This window comes from Dunckerocampus dactyliophorus, chromosome 8, assembly GCF_027744805.1.
Source record: "Dunckerocampus dactyliophorus isolate RoL2022-P2 chromosome 8, RoL_Ddac_1.1, whole genome shotgun sequence".
NCBI lineage: Eukaryota > Metazoa > Chordata > Actinopteri > Syngnathiformes > Syngnathidae > Dunckerocampus > Dunckerocampus dactyliophorus.
Genome location: NC_072826.1, coordinates 445,244 through 468,738, shown reverse-complemented (window position 1 = coordinate 468,738; position 23,495 = coordinate 445,244). Strand labels below are relative to the sequence as shown.

General features: G+C 44.4%; 1 protein-coding gene across 13 annotated transcripts in view; it reads left to right on the top strand.

The window, feature by feature from the left end:
* foxp1b (forkhead box P1b) overlaps positions 1-23,495 on the top strand; it is a 205,417-nt gene that overhangs the window by 146,972 nt on the left and 34,950 nt on the right. For 8 of the 13 annotated variants that reach the window (XM_054785295.1, XM_054785291.1, XM_054785287.1 and 5 more), the window contains 4 exons: positions 8,896-9,033; positions 9,159-9,248; positions 12,406-12,556; positions 17,827-18,016. In XM_054785295.1, the coding sequence (XP_054641270.1) occupies positions 8,896-9,033; positions 9,159-9,248; positions 12,406-12,556; positions 17,827-18,016 (569 nt within the window). Of the gene's footprint in view, positions 1-1,842; positions 2,006-2,118; positions 3,822-8,895; positions 9,034-9,158; positions 9,249-12,405; positions 12,557-17,826; positions 18,017-23,495 lie in introns of those variants that run through there. The other 5 variants (XM_054785294.1, XM_054785293.1, XM_054785289.1 and 2 more) reach the window with 5 other exon arrangements.

The window sequence follows — 23,495 nt, the reverse complement described above, 5'->3', positions numbered from 1 at the left end:
TCAACATGTCTGAAAAGGAATAGGAAGAAACTGGCTTGATTTAATCCTACTGAAAATAATAATTCTAATAATAATCCCATCCATTTCCATGACAGTAATCCATCGCCACTTTGTGCTTTGACTTCACTCTGTGACAGTTTTCAAAAATATAAAATATTCAAGATGGAAGAGTTTCAAGATTGAAGAGTTTTATTGTCAAATGCACAGTAAAACAGGTGGTTCCGCTATGCAGTGACATTCTTGTTCTGTTCATTGTCCCAGAAAAAGAAAGAAAGAAAAACACAAGAAAATGAATACGAACATCATATATATATATATATATATATATATATATACATATATACATATATATATATATAATAATATTATACAATATAATATATTGTAGTTGAACAAGGTCTATTATTAGTCCTCACTGCTGTTTCCAGTGGGGACGCAACCCTGCTGACCTCGACTGAGGATGTAGTCGGACGGTGGAACTGATACTTTTGAGGCCCTTCTCAGTCCCACTGAGAAATCCTCCGGGGTGGACAAGTTTCTCCCTGAGTTCCTCAAGCCTCTGGATGTTGAGGGACCGTCTTGGATGACACATCTTTTAAACATTGCATGGAAGTCAGGAACAGCACCTCTGGTTTTGCAGACCGGGGTGGTGGTCCCCCTTTTCAAGAAGGGTGACTCGAGGGTGTGTTCCAACCATAGGGGGGTCACACTAGGGAAGTCTATTTCACAGTGCTGGGGAGAAGGATCGAACGTCGGCTACAGGAGGTGCTATTTGGTTCGGTGGCAGAACACTGAACTGAGAGTTTGCCCAACCGGTCGACATGTGCTTGGTGGACTTGGTGTCCTGTGCGGGCTGCTCCAGGAGTACGGGAGGGGTGCCACTCTACTACGTGCCTTTCGGTCCTTGTTGAATTTGTAGAATGACCATTTGAATTTAGTGTAAGAATGTAAATGTTTACCAAAACGGGTGCTGTGGTAAAGCAGATTCAGACAACTGAAGCCATCCTTGAAAAAACAAAAAACTGGGCAGTTCAGCGGGATCTCCAGTAGGTGGCAGGGTCCTATTTTCCTCTCATATGTTTGCTCCTCAGTGAGTGCACGTGGGTGTTTTTAAGAGTGCCATCATGACAGCGAACTGCTCTCATTGGGATGCAGTTGGATCGCCTGGTGGCTGCTATCACTCACCAGCTATTTGTTTCAGTCATTTTAGTTTTTTGTTGTTGTTTTTTTTGCCAGAATATTAGACAGAAGTTTGCTATTGTGATTGTGGTTAATTTTATCACCGCACGCACTCGTCTAGTCAACCCATGGAGCACGTCAGCCTCAGGGTAAGAATGCAAAAAACCAAATACACTTGTTGAAAGTTCCGCTTGGGAAAAACGGCAACAACACAACAAAACAACAAAGTAGCAGAGTTGTTTCTTCATGTGAAATGACTTGTGCCTTTTGTTGCAGCACTGCAAACATTTCCATTGGGCAGAACAATAAAGGGGCTGATAGCTGTGTTTACTTCTCTGCTGTTTAATTAAAGGGCCTCTTTTCTTTGGGCTCCCATTGTTTAAATAGCATGGCCAGAGTCCCGGCAGAGGTCAAAGGGTCAACTGTGTCCTTTTTTTTTTTTTAAGGGCCCCCCACACACACACAAAAGGCGCGGGTTCACCTGCAGCTCAGCCTGCAGCTCCCCCATTGTGTGGCCCCCCATTTGAATTGATGATGTTTAGAGGGCTGCTTGTGATTGGTGGAGAAGGGCGTGGTTGATTGGATAGTTTTGTATCTTGTCAGCCAAGGAGTAAGCGTGCGCGCTCGCAATGTGTCTGCGTTCAGATGAAGGTTGAAGACGCCACAGCACAACAGCGGTTGTTCTCATCCTGCCTGCCTCTCCCTAGCGCTCTCCCACACCCACCCTCTCTCTCCTTCCTTTGCCGCTCTCGTCTCCTCTCTGCTTCACTCCACACCGCGTGGCCCGGCTTTCTGTTTACCCTGCCAGCTAAATGGAGTTTGTCAGGTTTGTCAATATGATTGATTTCTCCGATAACGCCTGCGTTCTTGCTTTAAAAACTTGACAATTGAATTTAGCCTTGAAAGGACAGGAAGGGGGGCTTGTTGCCTGCTTGGTGTCGTCTACCCTCATTATAACGGATTTGCATGTGTTCCACAATTGACTTCTCCCAGACTTGGAAAACCAAGTGTTTATGACTGCGCCGTGTCTGTTTTGGATTTTCTCATGGATGTCCAGAGTAGTTGAGTAAAGTTGTTTGCGTAGTGTGCAGTCTGCTCCCAGAAACGCTGCACTCTGTTGCTTTGTCAGCGCTGGTCTTAAATACCAAACTCATCGCAGCAAATTCTTCTGCAATTTCTGGATTTGTGAAATTTGTGAATTATGGACAGTTGCTTTTGCTTCTTTTTTTTTTTTTTTTTTTTGCAGTTTAGTAAGACATTCCAGCTTCCTAGGACATGTTGAGTACGTACGTCGGCTGCTGTGGATTTTGTGGTGACCTAATGACTGTTGGCCAGATGCTTGCTCTCTTGTCAAAGTGAATTAGCGCTCAATCAAGCCACGTTACAGGCACGCTGTCACTTGAGACGCCTTGCTGAGTACTTCCACGCGTGAAGGCTCTGTCCTCCGTGTGTGTTTTGTTTTTAAAAGCATGCGTCTCTTGTCTCACGCTGTCGTTTTGCGCTTTTTGCACAGAAGACTTTGAACAATCAGCATCTGTTGCTTGAATGCTTTTATTGCAAGAATTTCAGGAGGTTCAGTGCGAAGGAAGCGGGTGGAAAAAGTATCAATATCAGAGAGAGAAAAAAGAAGCTTCAACGGGGCAACGGCGTGCAGTTGCGGCAAGGCTCACAGTTTGGGCGAGCTGACTGAGCTGACAGTTTGTAATCAAAGTTGATGTATTGTTCATTAGTACAGCATTAGCCCATCAGGCAGGGGCGTTATGTGTGCACTGGCCTGTCAAGAAGAGGGGCTGCCAGCACCTGTCATTTCTTTACTACACAACATCGGCAACAGGGTTTTTGTGCCACGAGAGGTGCTCACGCGGGACGGCCGCCAGCATCTCCCGGTTGTCTGGGACAGGGATGGCGTTGCTTTGTAGCGCAGACAGTGGAATACTTTCACAGTTATCATGTATTATTAATGATTAATTCATTCATTCTGTTTTTTAACGTCGCTGCTGCTCAGAGAATGTGCGATACTTGAGATGGAGGTCGTTACAAACTTTTGGAACTCTTTTAATTGAAGGCATGAGATGTGTGACACATATCGAGGGGGTAGGATTTAATAAGCTCTGCTCCTTCCTGCTCCTTTTTGGAGATGTTGAACTGTGAATTGTGAACATGTGATGTACTTTTTTTTTGATAAAACAAAATTAAACTAAAAAAAAAAAAAAACAACATTGAACAGTTGCACCGGAAATATAAAAAAATACAGCTTTTTCACATTTTTATTTTCATCCTAGAAAATTCCTAAAGGCAACCATTACATCCACGAGTTACGAACATAAATGGAAAGACTCCACGCAATTTGTGTTGCTGTTGTCTGCCGTCGTGGTAACAAGGATTAGGTGTGCTTTGCCCGGATAATACCAACAATCAGCACGAGGATGTCAGGCTTTGTCTTTTGACTGCACTTTCATTGGGGGGGGGATTTAAAAGCTGTGATCTTAATTAAATCTCATCAGACTCAAATGATGTGACTCGGAAGACGTGTGCCGTCGGTTGCGTAACCGCGAAGAGCTGGAACCCAAAGATTATACAACGTGGTTGCTGAAGGTTAGACTAAATGATGGAGTGAGCGGACGGTTGACACGAAGAAATGGGTATGGAATTATTTGTAAACATACAGTATGTATGTCTCTGTGTGTACTTGTCTCTTTCAGTATTTGCCCACTGTCCCTGTAGAAAAGACACACTTTTCTGTACAGTGCTGTGTAACACTGGCATGGGGTGTGTGTGTGTGTGTGTGTGTGTGTGTGTGTGTGTGTGTGTGTGTGTGTGTGTACCGGGCGTCCTGTGTATCAGCAGTGGTGAGAACCAGGGTGAGGCACGCTACTCAGCTGTCGTCGATGATCTCACTCGCTTTGCCGAGCAGTTTGTTTGTCTAAGTCTAGCGGTGGGGCCGGCGCCGCCAAAATAAAAAAAAATATTTTCAAAAAAAGTGTTTATTCGCAGTGAAAAAGTGACTGTAAATCCTGTTTAATAGCGTTGCTGTTAATCCCCAAACCCTCCCCACAGCCCCTTGTAACAAACATCATCCCATTCATCTGAGCCGTATACTTTGGTTTGATTTGATTGGATTCATTTTTATGAAAGGGTTCTGTTGGAGATGTGCCGCATCAACATCCTGTCACCTGAAATGATGGGGGTGTTATTTGTTGCATTTAATGTTCATCGAGTTGACACATTCGCTTTGTGCCCGAATGGTCATGTGTGACTTATTAATGCCGTGCATGAGGGTGGATATCATGTGCTGCTTTCTTGGCCACTGCAGGCCCACGTAAAGGAACACCGTGCACAAGTGGAGGATTTCATGGGGCAGAAATTAAAATTTGATCATTTACAACTTGTTATTTTCAGCCACGCTGCACCTTCACGGCAGGTGAAACATCTGAGCGGGCCTCACTGAGATGCGCCTCCTGGTCTCTCATTTGTGATCTGCAAGAACCGCCTTACAGCTCATTTCCACCACCGTTTGTTGTTTTTTTCTCCGTTGATTATACTGATTGTGATCCCTCAGCCCCCGCCTACGCACATGGAGGCATGTAGGTGGCACGCAGACATTGGCTTGACTTGCTCAGGGGCACCTCAACAGTCGTCCATAAGCAGACTGCTGTTGTACTTTTGCATCCGAGGTCAGAGGGCAAATGATGCATGAAAGAAGCTGATATTTTGACAAAGATAAATGAGAATTTGAGTGTATTGTGCACCAACATACGAATGTGACCGTGTGACACATGGTGTGTGTTTGTGTAAATGTGTGTGTGTGTGTGTCCAGCAGGTCTGAGCTGGTACACTATTTAGCCTGCAGTCAGTCTGCAGCTGTGCAAGAATGTTCAAGGTTTCAGTGTTTATGTTTGCGAGGCACCTGGAGAGCACCACACCTTCATGAAATTCATAAACGTCAGCTATTTCTGGAATCATCAGAATGTCCTCTTTTTTTAACGCCCTCATATTGTTGGAGTAGATGAGAGCTGGGCTCAGTGGATCCCTTCAGTTATTAGCCCAGTACCAGCCTCCCCGTCCACTATCTTTAGATGCTAATATATTTTTTGGGAATCATCTGGATTCATCCCGGCGATAGCGGAGGGCCCCAAACGGGAGTGCTCTAAATGGTGACTGGCGCCTCGTGTTTGCGTTAAATGAGAACGACGCGCAGGCCGGGGCAATATTTTCTAGTTAAAGTGCTCCCTCCCCTTCCTCTCAATAGGGCCCCCGTCTTAGGCAGATTTTCACTCCTTCAGCACAGGATTAAATGGTAGTAGTTACGTTGATCAATAGGTTAAGAAGCGTACAATCCCTCTTGCTGCTAATGACCTCAGTCGTAATGGGTAATAAAACGGGGGTCTGTAATCGGCTGTTGTTGGGCTTTTACACGCAGCACTGCAATATCTGGAGTTACCGGGAGGCTTGAAAAGAATTAAAGCAGTTAAATTGAACAAAATTGTTGTTATTTTCTATTCAATTTGCAGTTGGTGCTTCAGAGCAGAGATGTCCTTCGTTTCTTTACATCAGCGCCTCCGTTACGTGCTAAAAAGTGATCATACGTGGACAAAAGAACACAACCACAGACCACGCCAAAACATGCATGCGGTTGGATGCCATTTCCATACGTATCGCAGGACGTCAGCGTTTGCATTTCAGACAAAGCGCTCCACCTACTTCACCTTCACAGTAGTTCATAAAAATTAGTGATGCCCGTCGAGAAAAAAGACCTTGTAAGAAAATGACTGTGAAATTAGGGAATTTGGGGGGGGTGTCAAATGCAGATGAGGGGACAAGTCATGTGAAAAACTGAAGATGAACCGCGTATTGAGATACAGTAGAAGGGGTGGGGGGATTCATGTTACACTTTCCTCTTTGCCCTCCTCCTGGTGATGGAAAAAAACGAGAAGAAGAGCGTTTGTCGTGCGGTGAGGTTGAATCTTATTCATTGACTTTGGACTTAGCATAGAGCTCAGTGTGTTGTTAACCGTCTACTCTGACATACTCTTGATTGGTGCCTGCTAGCATAATGTGGTAAACCGCAATGCGTGAAGGTGTGTGTCACAAAAAAAAAAAAGAGCAGCCATGACTTCAGAAATGCATGAAAAATTCAAAGTAGCTAGCGTCATTAGCTGTGCTTTCAGGCCCCTGCACCATTTTAGGTAACCTTGACTGTCAAACGTTGGGCTTGCCTGACGTCCACGCTTTAACACACACACGCATTGCAGACGCATGGAAAGGCTTGCTTGGAGAAAACACACACCACGTAGGGCTGCAACTAACCATTATGTTCTTAGTCGGTTCATCCGAAGATTGTTCTTTTGATTAATCGAGTAATTGCTTAGGCCAGGGGTGCCCGTTACGTCGATCACAAGCTCCCGGTAGATCACCAAGGTAGTTTGGGTCGATCGCGGGAATGTGACTTTGTCGATGTCGGCTGACATTAAGCTCCCCTCCTGGTTCGCTCTTGCTCCCCCGCGGCGTTTCAAGCGACACACGGAGATGCGACTTTCATCTTCATTATTCTGATTACAGATAAACGAACTCGGCGGTAAGATGCTTATATCTAAAACAAAAGTCGTGTTCACTTGCAGCAGCTAGCTACGTAAAAAAAAAAGTGTATTGTTTGATGGCTTTGCTTTGCATCCTGAACTCCACTACAGAAACGAGTGTTTTCTACACGTCCGATTCTTCAACGATCATTTCATGATGAAGGGGAAAATGGGCCCACTGCTGAAACCTTTTCAATATGTTGCCTTGACTTCAGCTGCATCGTCATTTCAGATTGTGTATACTGTATGGCTAATGTTTGATAGCAAATGCTAACTGGATGTAATACATGAACTGTGAGTCCTCATGAACGTCACGTAGCTAATTTGATGGACATATTAGCAGTACTCAGGTTATGCACACAACTATTGAGGAAGTATGTGTCATTATCTTTATTGCCATATTGAATGACTACTTTGATTACCTGTAAACTTTGAAAATGTGAGTGTGAAATACTAACCATTAGTATTTCCAGTAGTATTTCAAAGTTTACCGGGTAGATTTTATGTATGTTATATGTTCGACAGAAATAAGTAGATCATTTTCACTTGTAACTTGCATGCTGAGAAAGTGCATGCATCCCTGATAAACATGTATAACCTACATGAACACATCCTGATATTATTTGTGTACATGTAGTAAATATATAGATTTTCTATATTTATAGTAGGAAGTATATTTTTGGAACTTTTAAAAGTAGCTCGCAGGCTAAAACAGTGTGAGCACCCCCGGTTTGTTGTTGCCCTAGATGGACTGAATCCGTATGAACCAACACAAACAGCCCGGGCTTAGATCTACAACGTATCAGAAAAGAAGCAAAAAAGAAGCAATCAGTGTTTTCCAAAGCCGAAGCTGATGTGTGCGAAGATCTTGTTTTCCCTAAAACACAAAAGACGGAGAAAATTAAGAAAATATTCACATTTGAGAGGCTGAAATCGGAGGATATTTACATTTATTTTTATAAAAAACGATTAATAGACTACCAAAATTGTTATCGATTAATTGGATAAGCGATTAATCATCGATTAATTGTTACAGATCTACCATCACATACATTTTAGGTTCTGTTTTTCTCGAATTATTCTGATGTCACGGAAAGTTGCCTTTGATGCTATTGCACATGGCAGCGTTGATAGACGGCGAGTCCCCAGCGACACCGGACCAATTAAGGCACGCCCACAACTGTGGGGCCTTTTCAGTGTCACAACAAATCACTTGTTTTGAAGAGTCACACACTCACACCTTTGGAGAGTCAGTTAGAGGCCTGCATGTTCCTCGCCTGCCCGGCTCCTCCCCCAGGCCCTCCGCACCGTCACCGCAATAGATCAGTGTTGGCAGCGACGCTAATGAAATGTTCTCACATGACACGTCGTGCGTGTGCGGCGAATTTGGCTTCCTCAGGTGCGGCGCGTTTGCCATATTTTATTTCTAAACGGCGACGTCGGAGGAGCATCGCGGCAGATGCGGATCACGGAGGATCACGGAGGACGGACGAACGCAGGCGTGAACGTGGTTAGCCGTATGCTCTGCAGGCACGAGCCGTGCTTGCTCGCCATCTCCTTTAGTGTCCAAAGTGCGGCCCGGGCGACCATTGGCACCTTCTACAAATACAATTAAACAACAATAAAATCTGAAGAAAAACAGAAAACTGGAGTCATTTTACAAGAATAAAGATGAAATAGTCATTGTAAAGTCATAATATGAAGAGGAAAAAACATCTCAATGTTGAAATATTCAAGACTAAAGTGGGTGGTTTTTTTCATAAAACCGAGAATAAAGTTGCAGTTTTCGGAAGATGAGGTTGGATACAGCCTCTAAATATTCTGAGAATAAAGACATAATATTACAAGAAAAAATGTATGAGAAGAAAGCAGAAATATTTGTAAAAAAAACGCAAAAAGGAGCGTAAAATGACCTGAGAACGTGCTTGTCACACAAAGCTGAGATGCAGGCTGTTCTTTTAAATATAAAAGCCGTCTAAGCGTATCTCCATGGGTTGATTTGGAAAATACAAAAGTGTCCCTCGCATCCTTTTAATTTTGACCTTGATCTTGATGGAGAAAGTTTGGACACCCCCGATGGTTGGTGTTATTTACTTTTGTTTTTTCTTTCCTGATATCCAACCTGCCTTTTTTTGCACAGGTTCCAGCGTCAGTGGCTATGATGACACCTCAAGTGATAACGCCTCAGCAGATGCAGCAGATCCTTCAGCAGCAAGTCCTGAGCCCTCAGCAGCTCCAGGTTCTTCTCCAGCAGCAGCAGGCCCTCATGTTACAGCAGGTATTCCACACCGTTTCAAATGGTTGCGAGAGAGAGGTGCCCCCCCCACTAATGCTTAGAGCTTGAAGAGTCTCACCCGTACCCTTGAGTGAAAGACTCTCATCACCTCTCTGTTATTTCTGTAGCAGCAACTTCAGGATTTCTACAAGAAGCAGCAGGAACAGCTCCACCTCCAGCTCCTCCAACAGCATGCAGGCAGCAAGCAGAGTAAAGAGGTGGGTTCACATCCCTCCAGCTGCCTGCCAGCAAGGAAACCATCGGCCATTTTCCCGCCTTCAGACTGCGGTTAAACGGGGGGAGAATCAAGTGCAGCCATGCTTATGATTAGTATGTCAGGCTTGCTGGGTAAACGGCAATGACTGTTCTTTAACGTGGTACATAATAAACAAATAACTATGCAACCAAGATGTGGTGTAAGGACATCATGGGGGGGGTAAAGGCAGGAACAGGGCGAGCATAAATCTGAGAGGCTTTTCTTGGTAATTAACATGGAAATGGCGGCGGATGAGAAGGCATGTAATTGTGAGATATCAGTGCTGAGAGCGCTCCCAGCTTTGTCTGTGTTGAGGTTTTTATTTCTTCCCCCATCTTTCTCGCTCGCCCCCCCCCCGTACGGCAGGGGCACGCTTGTAGGCAGCAGCTTAATGCGTGCTAATGATCGGCGGCTACGCGCAGCACTGTGGACAAAGCAGATGATTGTGCGGTCAGAAGGAGTTCAAAGACAATCTGGGAATTTTCACTCTTGTCCCCGTTGACTTGTGTGTTCGGAAGCGTAGGAGAACGATGCCGTGTTAAAAGCAGGCACAACTACGCATGCTCGCGCTCGCATGCCTGCGTGCTGTCAAAGCCCCCGGCTTCAAAGTGGGAAGCTCCTTAATTAATGAACTGCGGGCTTCAGTTTGGACAAGTTGTGGCGCGATGCTCCCATAAATCAACATGACAGCACGGCTCCTCGGCCTCAGATAGGGCCTGTCACTACGTCGCATCTGATGTAAACACAAGAGGAGCAAGTGAGACAAAAAGAAAGGGGTGGGGGAGCCAAGGAGGGCCAATTGATCCGTTGAATGGAGCAGGAGAATAGAAGAAAAAATAACTTTTGAAGCATATTATGTATGATCACAGGAAATAGATGCAGCCCCGTGAGGCTCTCCCTCTGCTGTCTCTTTCTCTCTCATCGCCCTCGTGGCTTTTCTACGAGCCATCAAAAGACAGAATAAGAATGATGCAGTGACTCCCCAGTGGCTGCCAGACAATAACCCCCTGTTGTTGCTTTGTGCCCCCTTTTTTATTTTAAAGACATCGAAATTTCATTTTTCAAAGATCTTTAACGTTATATTTGAAGCTTGACAATAAAGGCCTGCCACTGCCACTCTTTATCATTTGTCAGGGACTGTACTTCCTCTCCCTTGTGCCGCTTCTTGTTAACCTCTTATTTGCTCTATTGGTTCTGGTGGGTTTTGTGTCTGCATGCTGAGAGTGCACAGGAGCCCCCTGTCATCTGACAGGCCCAGAAGATAAAACATGCAAGGGGGGGTGGGGGGGGGGGGGGGGGGGGGAGTTAAATTCATTTGCAATACTCAGTGTTTCTTTCTTTCTGAAAAGCCACCCTCTATTTATTAAGAATTTTGATGAAAGGCTTGGCTCCCTGTGAACCCCCACCCCCACAGCACTGTTATCTTTGTCTCAGACTGGCGGTGAGGGACGAGCGGAGGGCGAACAACTAAGAGAAACTTCTCTCGGAAATGAGAAGCCAACCACCTTTCATTAATCAGGCAGATCATAGAAAATCACAGTCCAGCCACGTCTCAGAATTCTCTCTGAGATTCTTGCCGCGCTTCTCATCTCTTCTTTCGGGTTCGATCGCACATTTCTTCTGGAATTGCTGTTTTTCCACTCATAAGCTGTCCCCCCTCCCTTAAGTAGAACACCTTTTCTGCATTCGACACGATGAGATAGCACTTTTCTATGGCGCCACGCATTTTGACTCTCGGATACGCATTTTGCCACTTCCGGTTTTGAGTTCAGTCTCAATCGACTTGTAGAACATTATTTCCTCGCGCAAACGACTTCTCCTCCGATTTCATGTCAGCATTCACAATGAAAACCGTCGGAGCGCATCAGCTAATTCTAGCAGCAACAGCCCCTCCCTTCCCGCTGGAATGACCAACCGCTCGCTCGCTACGGAGGAAGCTAACAAGCTAAATCATCGACGTTGTGGAAATAAGATTAAAGATTAGACCAGAAAATAGAGAACGGAATGAGAAAAACACTTTTGTCTTTAAATCTAAAGATTGCCTTTTTGCAATAATTGCAAAATATATACAACAATTAAACAAATAAAACTAAAATATAAAAAATAATACTTTTTTTAAGTATAATATTTTGTAGTTGTTGATATTAATAAGACACTAATTTGAATTTTTAACATTGAATTTTTTTTTTTAATCTAATAAAATGTTAAACTATATATGAGAATATATGAAATCAAATATATTACATTTGTGAAGTGGCAGGTCGAGGGAGTGGGGGTTGGGGGGGTCACCTGACGGCTGCCAGCCACCGACACACTTTTTTTTTTAGTACGCGCTCCGTCATGAGAAGTAAACAAAGTGTGACGTGTCCCGTGTTAGCTAAATGGGTGCGGTGCGCACAGCTTGGCACAGCTTTGAGTGCCCCCCTGCTCTGCTCGCACTCGCTCCATCACTGGCCACGTACACTCGGGCGTGTTCGCCATATCGATTACAAAAGGAGGATCGTTTCCTGATCCGGCTTATCTTTAAACTAGCGGTCAAAAACCTTTTGGTGAAGAAGTTTTTTTGGGGGGGCTGTCTCTGTCACTTATACTGATTTCTTTCTATTTATGATTCGGAGATCTTCATTCCCTGTCATTTTTGCAATCAGATTTAGATTTTATGGGGGGGGATAGGCAGTCTCAGCGAGGACGCGCTGCAAGGAGAGCAGTCCAACAGGACAGCAGAGTGGCTTGCAAGCGTGCTTATTAGGCGCATTGATTTAGTCACAAGTTGTTTGCTGAATTATGAATGGCTCTAATGAAATTGCGGTGGCCTCCTGATTATGAATGATGAACTGTTGTTTGTCATTTCCCTGCTGACTCGTCATCACTTGAGAGACGCCGTGTTCTCTACCTGTGTTAAGTGGAAAACCAGCACTAAGAGCAGACATTTATGGAGAACATTCCCTCTGTACGCGGCCCCCAATTACTTTGAGTTTTATGAACGCATCCCTCCCCCACACTGGTCCAGCTCTGCAATACTGCTAATTAAATCCATCTCTAATTGTGAGCTGCACTTATGCTTCAGTATGGAGTGACTGGGTTAGGGTCGGGTGCTAATCATGTGTGTCTGTCTCCAGCAGCAGGTGTCAGCACAGCAGTTGGCCTTCCAGCAGCAGCTCCTTCAGGTCCAGCAGGTCCAGCAGCAACATCTGCTCAACCTTCAGAGGCAAGGGCTGCTCTCTATCCAGCCAGGACAAACGGCCCTGCCCCTGCACTCCCTCACTCAGGGTCAGTACTTTATCTAAGTAGCCGTACAGTACATCTAAATAGGTTAGTTCACCTGCCAAGTCACGTCCATACATGACAAGAAGGAAGGTCCGTCATTCTTGAAGTGTCAGCCAGTCTACTCGTAAGGCAGCCAGCACTTTCTGTTTAGACAGGAAGTTTGTGTCTTTGTTTGTTCTTTAATATTTTGTCAAGGAGTGGTCCCTTTTGTGACAAAAGACACCGTCGTGAGGCTTTCAGAACGTGACGTTCATTATTCATTCCCAGCTAAGACAAACAGCTTTGAAATAACAAGATAAGGGTGATTAAAAACAGGAGGGTTCAGAGGTGCTTAGGTAATAGGCAAACACAAACACGTTTGTACAGTGGTGTTATTGTTTGGACTGGGTATGGAATCACTCATCCGCTCGCAGGCAATTGCCGTGGGCACAGGCGTGGAGCGCGGCTCTGTTGAGTGTGCTTTGCTGAATTGCTTTGTGTCAGATGTCTGGCAAACACACACACACCCTCTGAGTAAAGCATTATACGGACGATACGGCCTGATACCGTGCCTTTTAGTGGCTTTTGCAACAGTGCCGGTACATCCTGTTTATACTGTGTCATCGTCGCATGTCGCCACCCCAGGTGTGTGGGTCTTTTTTTTCATCCCTCCAGTGGGGGCAATGATTCATCATGTAAAAACAGTCAGAGTCTGATTTTAAAAAGAAATCCAAATCATTTTGATCCTCCCTCTTTTTCTTTGGAAAAGGCGCTAAAGGGATCCCTTCTAAGGAGGCGCCTGCATTAGTTTTATTTTGGCTCAACCAGTCAAACCCGGTTAGTTGGTCCCCACAATCCATTGATGTTCTCCTCGGTGCGTCTGACAGCTGTTACATCACTTAAGCAAGCGCTTCAGTTCTCCACTTTGTCTTCCTATTCCACGCATTTTCTGCTTGACTGTTTGAAGTTATTGATGACCTTTCTGTTTTCCACATCACTAAACTCGTTCATGCATCAGCGGCCTTGGCCTATGGCGCTGTGATCTAATCTACGATATTCGTCGTGCACGGCGTTTAGCACGGTGTTGCGAGTGATGACTTGATGTGTTGTGTCTGGGCCCCACTGATCGTGGAGTCAAACCTGGGCATGGCTTCCAAAATATGGCTATCAATACAATGACGTTGTAACGCTCGTGTTCTTTTGTCCTATGAAGACAAGCACACATAAATGCAGTGAAGGCCCAAATATTCACACGCATGCCAGTCAAGCCTGAACCCGACTCCACCGCTCATACAACTTCATGTCAAAAAAGCCAAACTATCCCTTTAACGTCTTTTGCACTCCACTTTTCTCTCATTTGTTTCCTAGAAAATAAAGAAAAGATGGAATGAATGCTTTCCAAGCGGCTGCTGAAATGTAAATTAGTGTTGCCTGTAGATAACAAATTTGAGTGAGACACAATTGCTGATTTTATCCTGGGAATCCGTTTCTGTAGCCGTAAATTCTTCTGACATTAATGTTCAAAGTCTTGGAAGCGGTCAGGCGATATCTGTTACAAATGGCAACAATTTGCTTGGGAGGATATAGAGCCCTCACCACTACATGGAGACACACACACACACACATAATGGTTCCTCTTGACTTGATAAGCAGGTTGCCAGGTTGTTTTGTGCCCTTAATGTTGAAGTTAAATGCATGTCTGATGCAAAACACACATAGCGTCTGCACATTGTGGCTAAAATGGCCTCCATCGGCACTGAGAGCAAATTGTAGATGCTGCACAACATCATTTAAGTTGACTCTCAGAGGCCAGTGCAACGGTGACAAGACAAATTTGCCGGTAATACGAAGGCAAAGAATGTAGCCAGCCATGAAGTGGCCACAGAGCAGCAGCACATCAGGGACAGCGGTGGGTAATACGGCCGACCTGTCAGTGATTGATACATCCAGCAGTGGGTTACTGGTAATAGTTCCTGCAGCGCGAGACAGGACATATTTCAGGCCTAAGGGGTGCGTATCAGCAGGCCAGTGATTACTGCAACATAAACAGGGGTGCAGTAAGGTCCCAGCCTGACGGAACAATAAACTAATAGCAATGTCACTGTCCCCCCATGACACTGGCACTGTGTGCGAGGAGTAACAGCCCGGTTTAAAGAGCCGAGAGCACTGGGAGCCATTTTTTATTTCCAGGATGATGGCCTGCAACTGATGTCATTATGGACCCTAAATCAACTTTCTGCTTGCTTGAACATGGTCACCTGGGTACAGGGGGACAAGGACAGGAAGAGGTTGAAGTGCTCGGTCCGCCTCCGTGCCAGAGCTACCTGCCGAGTTAAAATTGATTTGGGAGGCCGGCGATCAATCAAGTGTCCCAACAACATACATTTTTTACGTGCTTGTCTGCATTGTCCCGTCGTAATGAGCCAAACAGTTGTGTTGAAAAATGAAAAGAGGGAAGATAAACCAATCCAGCGTTTAGAGGAACGGACAAACCGCGGGTCTAAGAAAGGGAATTTTCCATTAAGTTTGGGTGTAATCAGATGGAGACATCCCCAGAAAGAACTCAGTGCCACCAAATGTAATATGCTGTGGGACATTTGTGGAATGACATTTTATTGTCAATTACGTGAAATCATGAGGCATCGGTGTTGTCGAGGTTCAAGAGTTTGGGGTTCGATCAAAGCGGTGGGAGGTGAGGCAATAAACATACCCATCCAGAATGAGACACCTCGGCCCCACTCCGTCACCGCGCTCATCGGCCGCGGTTTCATCTGAGTAAACAGCCGTGTCGGGGTCACCGGGACTGCCGGATAATTGAGCCGGTGCGGGCCGCCCTGTCAGGCACATGGGCTAAAAATACATCGCCCGCTGTCACCGGGCACCAAGTGAGGGAAAATGATTGTTCCTGCTGTCTGAGAGCGGGACACTAGCATCATCAGTGACCTTCTATTCCTTTCAAAAAAGATAACAAAAAAGAACTTCCAGGTCTCTTTATAGCGTCGAAACCTCAACGGACCATTTAAGTGTACATCAGCAAGCAGGTGATTTGCATGCTAAAACGCAGAGCGCAATGTGAAGCATGTTTTGCCTGTCATGGGCGTGCCCTTCAATTAGAGCTCAGCAAGGCGTTGAAGAGAAGAAGGGAAAACACATGCGGGCAGAAGAAGAGCAAGCGCGTTGAAATATTTGAACGAGGAAAGACACTCCTTGGAACGTGGAAAGGTTATTGATATGTCCTGCAATCATTTCCTCCTCTTTGATATGCAAACGATCCAGTGTGAATTTAGAGCAATCCTATCAGACTCATTTCACACTTCTTAGCCCTTGCGTCTCTCCGGAGTCCTCTGCCTCATTAGGCCAATGTTCTCCATTACCAGCATAATTAAAATCTTTAGTAGCTTATCAAATGAAAAATATTTTTGCTGATCGGACTGAGATCTTCACCTCGCATTTATTTTGCACAACAGGAATAAATGAAGACTAAGCGTTTTGCACACAATGTGTTACGATTTGGTGCTTGAAAGGAGCACTTGTGATATCTGCAGAGCCGGTGATGAGAAACGGGGGGGGGGATTTGGAGACTATAAACTCGAGTAGATAAGCAGGTGTGAATCATCTTTCATTTGCCACTGCTCATTTGGAGAATGGATTTAATTAATTGTAATGTTAAATGAGTGGCCGTCCCCTTGTGCTCTGAGGTTCACCACCAATTCGAGGCTTTGAGTTCACCTTGCTTAAAAAACCCTGTGCTGGATTTCTCACATGTTTTGACTGAAGACACGATAGCTGCACAATCTGCACACATGAGACTTCATCTCATTTTACATATCATAATAATAACAATAATAGTCATTAATATTGTTGTTATAATTATATACAATGACTATTGTTATAGTATTATATTATGTCATAATATTATACAAAATAATGATTACAATCGTTATTATTGTTATTGTTGTTATTATTATTATTATTATTATTATTATTATTATATTTACATCATCATCTTATCAGCTTTTTCTTTCAAGCTGCTGTATGTCACTTGTTCTATATCACATTTTTTCAAACTAAAAATATAAGACCACCATCAGATTGTACAAAAAAAAAGTCAATTTTTCCACAATTACAAATTAAGATGCACAAAAATTGCCATAAATTGTCATTCGGACCGATTAAGACGACTAGACGTACACACACACACACACACACACGAATCAATATGCTGACTGACATGAACCAAAGAGTGAACGTTACTGTCGACAGCCGCAAGACGGCCCTCTAGACTAGCAACACCAAGGATGAAAAGGACTCAATGAATTCAGTGATGTGGAATGAGATTGGGAGTTTGGTGAACTTGACTTGCTGGCTTGTTATGTTCCTTTTGCCTATTCAACCTCCCAGGTATGTTATTTAGGCTGTTACATTAACACACCAGACACCTATTCAGTCTGTTGCATGGTTGAATAACGTGCCTCTCCAGATTAAGTGTCTTTTCTTGGTCTTGAATTTTGTGAAGTAAATATCTGAACAAATGCCACTTATAGTCCAGTGGGACTTGGGTATATTTGTGTTCCTCTTCATGACACATTTTTTGACTGATGGGACTTACAGTCCGGAAAATACGGTGAAGCTCGCAGTACGTTCAAAAGTCAGCGGCTTTAAGGCTTGTCTCGTGACCAAAGCGCGCCCCAAACTGTATGGTGTACCGTATCTCCGTCATAAACACAGCATTATTCCTTTTCATCCTCACTGCCGACCCTGGGTGTCACTCACACGGGAACACACGCACACGTTCTGCGGATGTGTTGTCAGCGCACCAAAAAAATGTCGTCTGTCTTCAAGGGATTTGTGTTTTTATTTTTTTCAAAGAGCTGTGAGCTGCAGCGTGCTTGACTTGTTAAATGAGCTTTAAGTCTTCTGTGTCAATTGGAGGCGGCGCAGAGCTTTAAGTATTTTGCACATTAATACGCTTTTGAGAATATTACCCCAGGGTCCTGCTCCTCAAAGAGGCGGGGGGTTGGGGGTGTTTGCTTGTGTTGCCGATGTAAACATACAGTTGTGTGTGCACTACACAAAAGTTGGCGGCCATTGTGTGAATGTGAATTATTTAGTCTGCGCATGAAATGTGCGTACAAATATACTGCAGATGACAGGCGCAACGGGGGGGGGGGTTGCTTGCTTGAGATTGTAATTAATACGCTGTTTTGTTTACAGACAAATGATTTAATGAAGTGATGTAGACGAGGGGTGGATTAGCTTCTAATTGATTTTATTATCCAATTTGTTTGTTCCAGGCATGATTCCTGCGGAGCTGCAGCAGCTCTGGAAAGAAGTTACAAACGCTCACGTGAAGGAGGAGCACAACAGCAACAGCAACAACGGCCACCGGGGCCTTGATCTGTCCTCCCCGACACCACCAAAGAACCCACTCCACAACCAGCATGCCGCCACCAATGGGCAGTACATGAGTCATAAGAGAGAAGTGTGAGTTGCATGCGTGCATCCAAAACATGGACAACAACACTCCTTTTCTGTGTGTTGGTAATGAAGCGGTGTCAAACAACAACAAGTTGAACATGCTGGATGTTGTGTTTCTAAGCCAACCCGCACACGATGCTTCTTTTGCTGTGACGCCACTGGAGGCAGTACACAAACAAATACTGTAGAAATATGACGTACTGCAGTATGCAATATCTCATGTGCTCGCCGACTCATTGGCTTTGTTTGCAAGGACAAGGCAGTCTTAAATGGCGCATATTCTCACATCCTTTTCACAAGTCATTTTGTTCTAATTAATTCGCCGTCTTCCAGTGTCTCCACAATTTGCAACGTCCCCACAGGGTTTGCAATTAATTTATATTCCATTTAATATCACAGTACAGTTAATGAAGGGGTCAGGTCCACCTTACCGTCATTTCAATTGCCTTTCCTCGATAACATGACACATTGTTACACGTTGCCGCCATTGGCAGCGGCGACACACGTGTCCACACGTTTCCTATTCACGCTGAACACTCGTTTAGAGAGGAAAACAGTCGCATCATGAAAAAAGCCTGCTTGTGGTGGAAATATCTTCCGTTTAAGAGACGTGTACCTCTCTTAGGGAAGCAATGAATCTGGCATCACACACGTTTGCTTGTTTTCTTGCACCAAAGACTGATCTTTGAAGTGACAGTGAGGAGCCTCCAGGCGCTGTGAGCTCACAGCGTAACATCTGACTTGTGTTTCCCTGATCAAAACCCACGTGTCATTAAGACAGCTATGCCGATAACATGTTTAACACTGTAAACCAGAGAGCCTTTGGAGGTGAAGATCGACTGCTTGCTGGGGGGCCACGGGGGGCTTGTCGAGAGTGACACAGAGTGTGATTCATCTGGACACAGACACAAAAACAGGAAAGCTGCTTTTCAGTTTTGATAGATGCTCTCTATGTGTTATGTGTACGGATTAGAGCTTGGGTTAGGGTAACCCTAACCCTTACCTTTTTTTCCAAAACAACCCAGCAACCAACAATTACAAGGTCTCACACGGTTGAAAAAAATCTTATCTACGGGCTCCCAGTGCTTCATGGAGTCAGGCTTAATGTTTTTGCGTGCGTACATGCGAGCAAGCGAGGCGCAGGGGCGGATATTGGCTCATTCACTCCATCACACACGGTCACGAGTGAGCAAACAAGGCGAGCATCAGTGGCAGACAAACCTGGGCCCCACGGAACATCGAAGAAGACGGCGCTCGAGCTGGCAGGTGCTGACTGTCAGAGATTAAAGAAGATGTCAGCAGCAGTTTAGCACACATGCTTTAGGTAAAGACAGCAATAGTCTCGTAGCGTCTTCCATCCGTCAGAAAACCAAGCAGGGAGTTCTCTTCCTCCTAAAAAGTGTGCATGAGATGACTGATACCGAGTAAAATAAAACATTGCTCAAACAGCAGCAGACCTCTGCCAAGGCGTACACGTTTGTCACCTGCGATATTGCTAAATAAGATATATGGCCTAAATACCAAAAAAGGAGGTCAAGTTACACTCAGAATGACTTCAGAATTTAATTTGATTAGCATTTGGATCCATATTTTTGGGATCCAAGAACATGTAAACCTGATTAGATAAGATTTGCCAGAATTAAGCCTTTCAATACGTTAAATTGAATTTTCCGTGTTCTATTTAAAATGCTCAGTCGTTGTAAAAATTACAGCTTCAATTGCAGTAATTAACAACACAACTACACTAACGCACATAAAGCGTAGCATACACGCAGTAGTTGCGTTTGTTGTCAGCTAATTGTAGCATGTTTAGCTACTCACGTTAGCGACCATTGAATGTACAGCCTGTTGTAAACGCACCATCACTCCGAATTGTCTGTCGGCCGCTTCTCTGTGGCTGCTTTTGCGCAGCCATGAATGCCAGCTATTTTATTTGGGCTGAACAAAAAAATGTCACATTGTGAAAATTTTGAAAATTCTAGATGTTTTTGTGTACAATCTGTTCTTTTAAACCGCCATTGGTAACATATGCTAGCGGCTGCTGGTGTTTTTTTGTTTTTGTTTTTATTATATAAACGTCTATAAAGGTCTATACGGTCTATAAAGGTCTATAAAGGTCTATAAAGACGTTTAAGAGTGTCAGTACAGCAGTAATACTCTCGGTAATGGAAATTGGAGTATAGTTTCATCACCTCTTCTTTTGATAATAAACAGAAATATGCATTACTATGAGCGCATCTTTGAGTAAAGCCCTGTAAAACACGCTAGGCGTTTGAATAGTCAGGTAGAAGATAATGGCCTGGGCGTCAACAGAGAGCATCCACTCATCTTGCCAGCGCTAAACTTAATGAACTTTTAATTGACGTGGTTTTGCAAGTCCTTTTGTCAGGCAACAGAAACAAGCCTCTTCTGTGATGGACCTGTTTTCCCGACTGGCTTCAGATGGGTTTACAGCAGGCCCTAAGTACCATGTAGTTAGTTTCATGTGTCATATAAAATCTGCCCAGGCACAACGACGCCTGCAACTAAAACCTTAAGTGCATCCACAGGAATCACTCATCGGCTTTGCACTTCCGTCTTAAGGAAGGAGGAGAAATTCAATCACTGATGCCTTGGCACACCAAAGCCGTGGCACGTGCTGCTGCTTTCGGTTGTCTCCGAGAACCCTTGGCAAACACACTTTTCTGTCTCTGAAGTTACGTGACTCACGGTTTGACTCACTCACCCTGTTTGTCGGTACTGTGCAAATACCCTGATGATTCTGGCCATTTTTATTCGCTGATTTGCTTATTCAAATGAAATGTGTGATCTGTATCTGACACAAATTCCCTACACGATGCCGCACCAGCTCAGCACTGGGAGCATACAGTACTCACTGTGCACTTGGCCCACTTTGCTTCCCAACAATCAACAGTAACTCCAGCTTGGGAATTGGAACAGCAATCTGTTAAAGAGGTAAATAATCACATTTGGTGCAAGTCCATCTTTTTTTTCCCCTCCCCGTTTACTCATTCTAATAATGACATGTAGTCATTGTGGCGGAAGGGATAAGGAATAGAGCAGGTGAAGTACTGAGAGATAAAACTGATCCCTGAGGGATTGAGGTGTGCCAAAAGGGATGCTACAAATTCCTCCATGGGAGACGTGCCTTGGCTGACGTTACACATTTGCCAATGCATGTGGAAAGGCCTTTACATGATGTACAATTTCGGTGCCAAATTGGTACTTTTGAAACGGTGCCGGTGCTTAAACAGCGCCCGAACTGGTATTTAAAAAAAAAAAAAAAACAAAGGAAAACATACAGATTTTGTCCAAAAACATCCATCCATCCATTTTCTATACCGCTACATCGTCATTAGGGTCGGGGGGGCATGCTGGAGCCTATCTCAGCTGACTTCGGGCGACAGGCGGGGTACACCCTGGATTGGTGTCCAGCCAATGGCAGGGCACATATAGACAAACACTCACATTCATACCTATGGACCATTTAGAGTCGCCAATTAACCTCATCTGCTTGTTTTTGGAATGTGGGAGGCAGCCGGAGTACCCGGAGAAAACCCCCCCGCACACGGGGAGAACATGCAAACTCCACACAGAAATGCCCAAGGGAGAATCCAACCCAGGTCTTCCCATCTCCAGGCTGTTACTGTGTTGGCCAACATGCTAACCACTAGACCACCGTGCGGCCCGTGTCCAAAAACAATGCCTATATATTTATATTTATATATTTTTACGGAATTTTCCTACATGCAAGTTGAACAAAGTAGTGCTGTAATTGCCTGCCCCACCCACTAAATTTATAGGGAAAAAGACTTGGACATACATAAGCCTGAGGGGTCCACGTCACACAGAAGGATGTTCCACAGAAAGATTTGTTCAACTTGAGATTAAATAAAGGCTTTTTTTCCGAACAGTGCGTGTAATACAGCTAGTTAAACAGTAGCCTGACAGAAAAGTAGATGACTGCCGTCCTCATCCTCCTCCTGGGAACTTAAACCACTAAAGTTGCGCTTTTCTTCACAATTGAACATCCTCATAATTTCTTCATCACACACTGTCGGTCTCTCTTTCGGTGTCGTTCTCGGTGTCTCGGTGTTCGTCAAATTAGCCCTTTAGCTTGAGCTGTCGTCTTCATCACGCAGCAGTCCAGCCTTTCGAAGCCCGTTGGTGGTAGTTGACAGTTGGCGGCCCAAGCAGTCCAAGCGAAGCTGTGGTAATTCTACACATGATCCGACTTATTAAGATGTGTCAGATCAAAACACGATCGCTGCTCAACACTTCAAAATGTGATGCGGGGCCCGCGTCACTCGTCCAGTTCACATACTGTCAGCATCATGATGGGGACTGTAGTTCCTTTACCCATAAATTAGACGCATCACGGTACAAGCCACAGGGTTGAAAGTGTGAGAAAAAAGTGGCGGCTTATGCAGCGGCAATGACGGTAACGTAAATACTTGAGTGCTATAAATAAAACAACGCCGTGACTGTGATTGGTAGGTAAGGTTGTGGCTGTGGCCAAATGTGTGTGTGGTGCTGTTGCTGTATTAAGGTCAGCAATACATTTTAAAAAGAGTGTCAGACTGTCAGGACTAGGCCTCTCACGATCATCGATACATCGTCCCGACAGTCAACGCTTACTGAGGCGTTTGGTCGGCAAATATAAACAAAACAGTACAAAATGAGGGCACTCACAGACGTGCCGCTGGCTACATTGCAAAAACATACATACGGGCAACTTCTGTGTCAAGCTAATTTCTTACACAGGTACACCGTACACTATACTTGAGTACCATCTAGTGGTTCAAATGTGAATGGCAGCTCACATGAGTAAAATTAATGGAAAAATGGTCTCCAAAAATGTTGCAGATGACATCGGATATCGACGATAATATGTTCCACAATTATCGACTAGCAAAATCGGTTACCGTGACAGGCCTACTATTACTATTACTTACAAGATGTTACTTGCACAATGTCACCTTCTGTTACTACTATTTACCTCAACACCCGTGCCATAATGATGGTCCCTATTCATATTTGTCTGCCTCATCCCTGCTTCTCTAACAGAAGCCGATGACACGGTTGTCTTTGCTGCTGTTGTAATAGCGTTTATGTGTTCCCCTCAGGCTGCCACATAAAATAGCCTTCGAAAAGAACATCATTGGTGCACATCAATGTGTATTTGCTGTTTTTTACGGTAAATTTGTTGTCAAATATGTGACACCCCCATAAATTCTCCACTCATCTCCTCTTTCAATATTACAATACTGTATGTCTCATTAGGCTTAGATTCATTCATTCAGGTCATTTGCTAGTGTTTAGAGGTCTTTTGCGAGCAGCAAACAGCTCTAGCATATGTTTGCACTAATTCCCAGCGCAATCCAATCCAAATTGTATTAATATTGTATAGAAGCAGCCCACACGAGTGCTCATGCTCTGTTTAAATTAAAAACAGTGGTTACCTTCACCAGCCCACACGTTTATC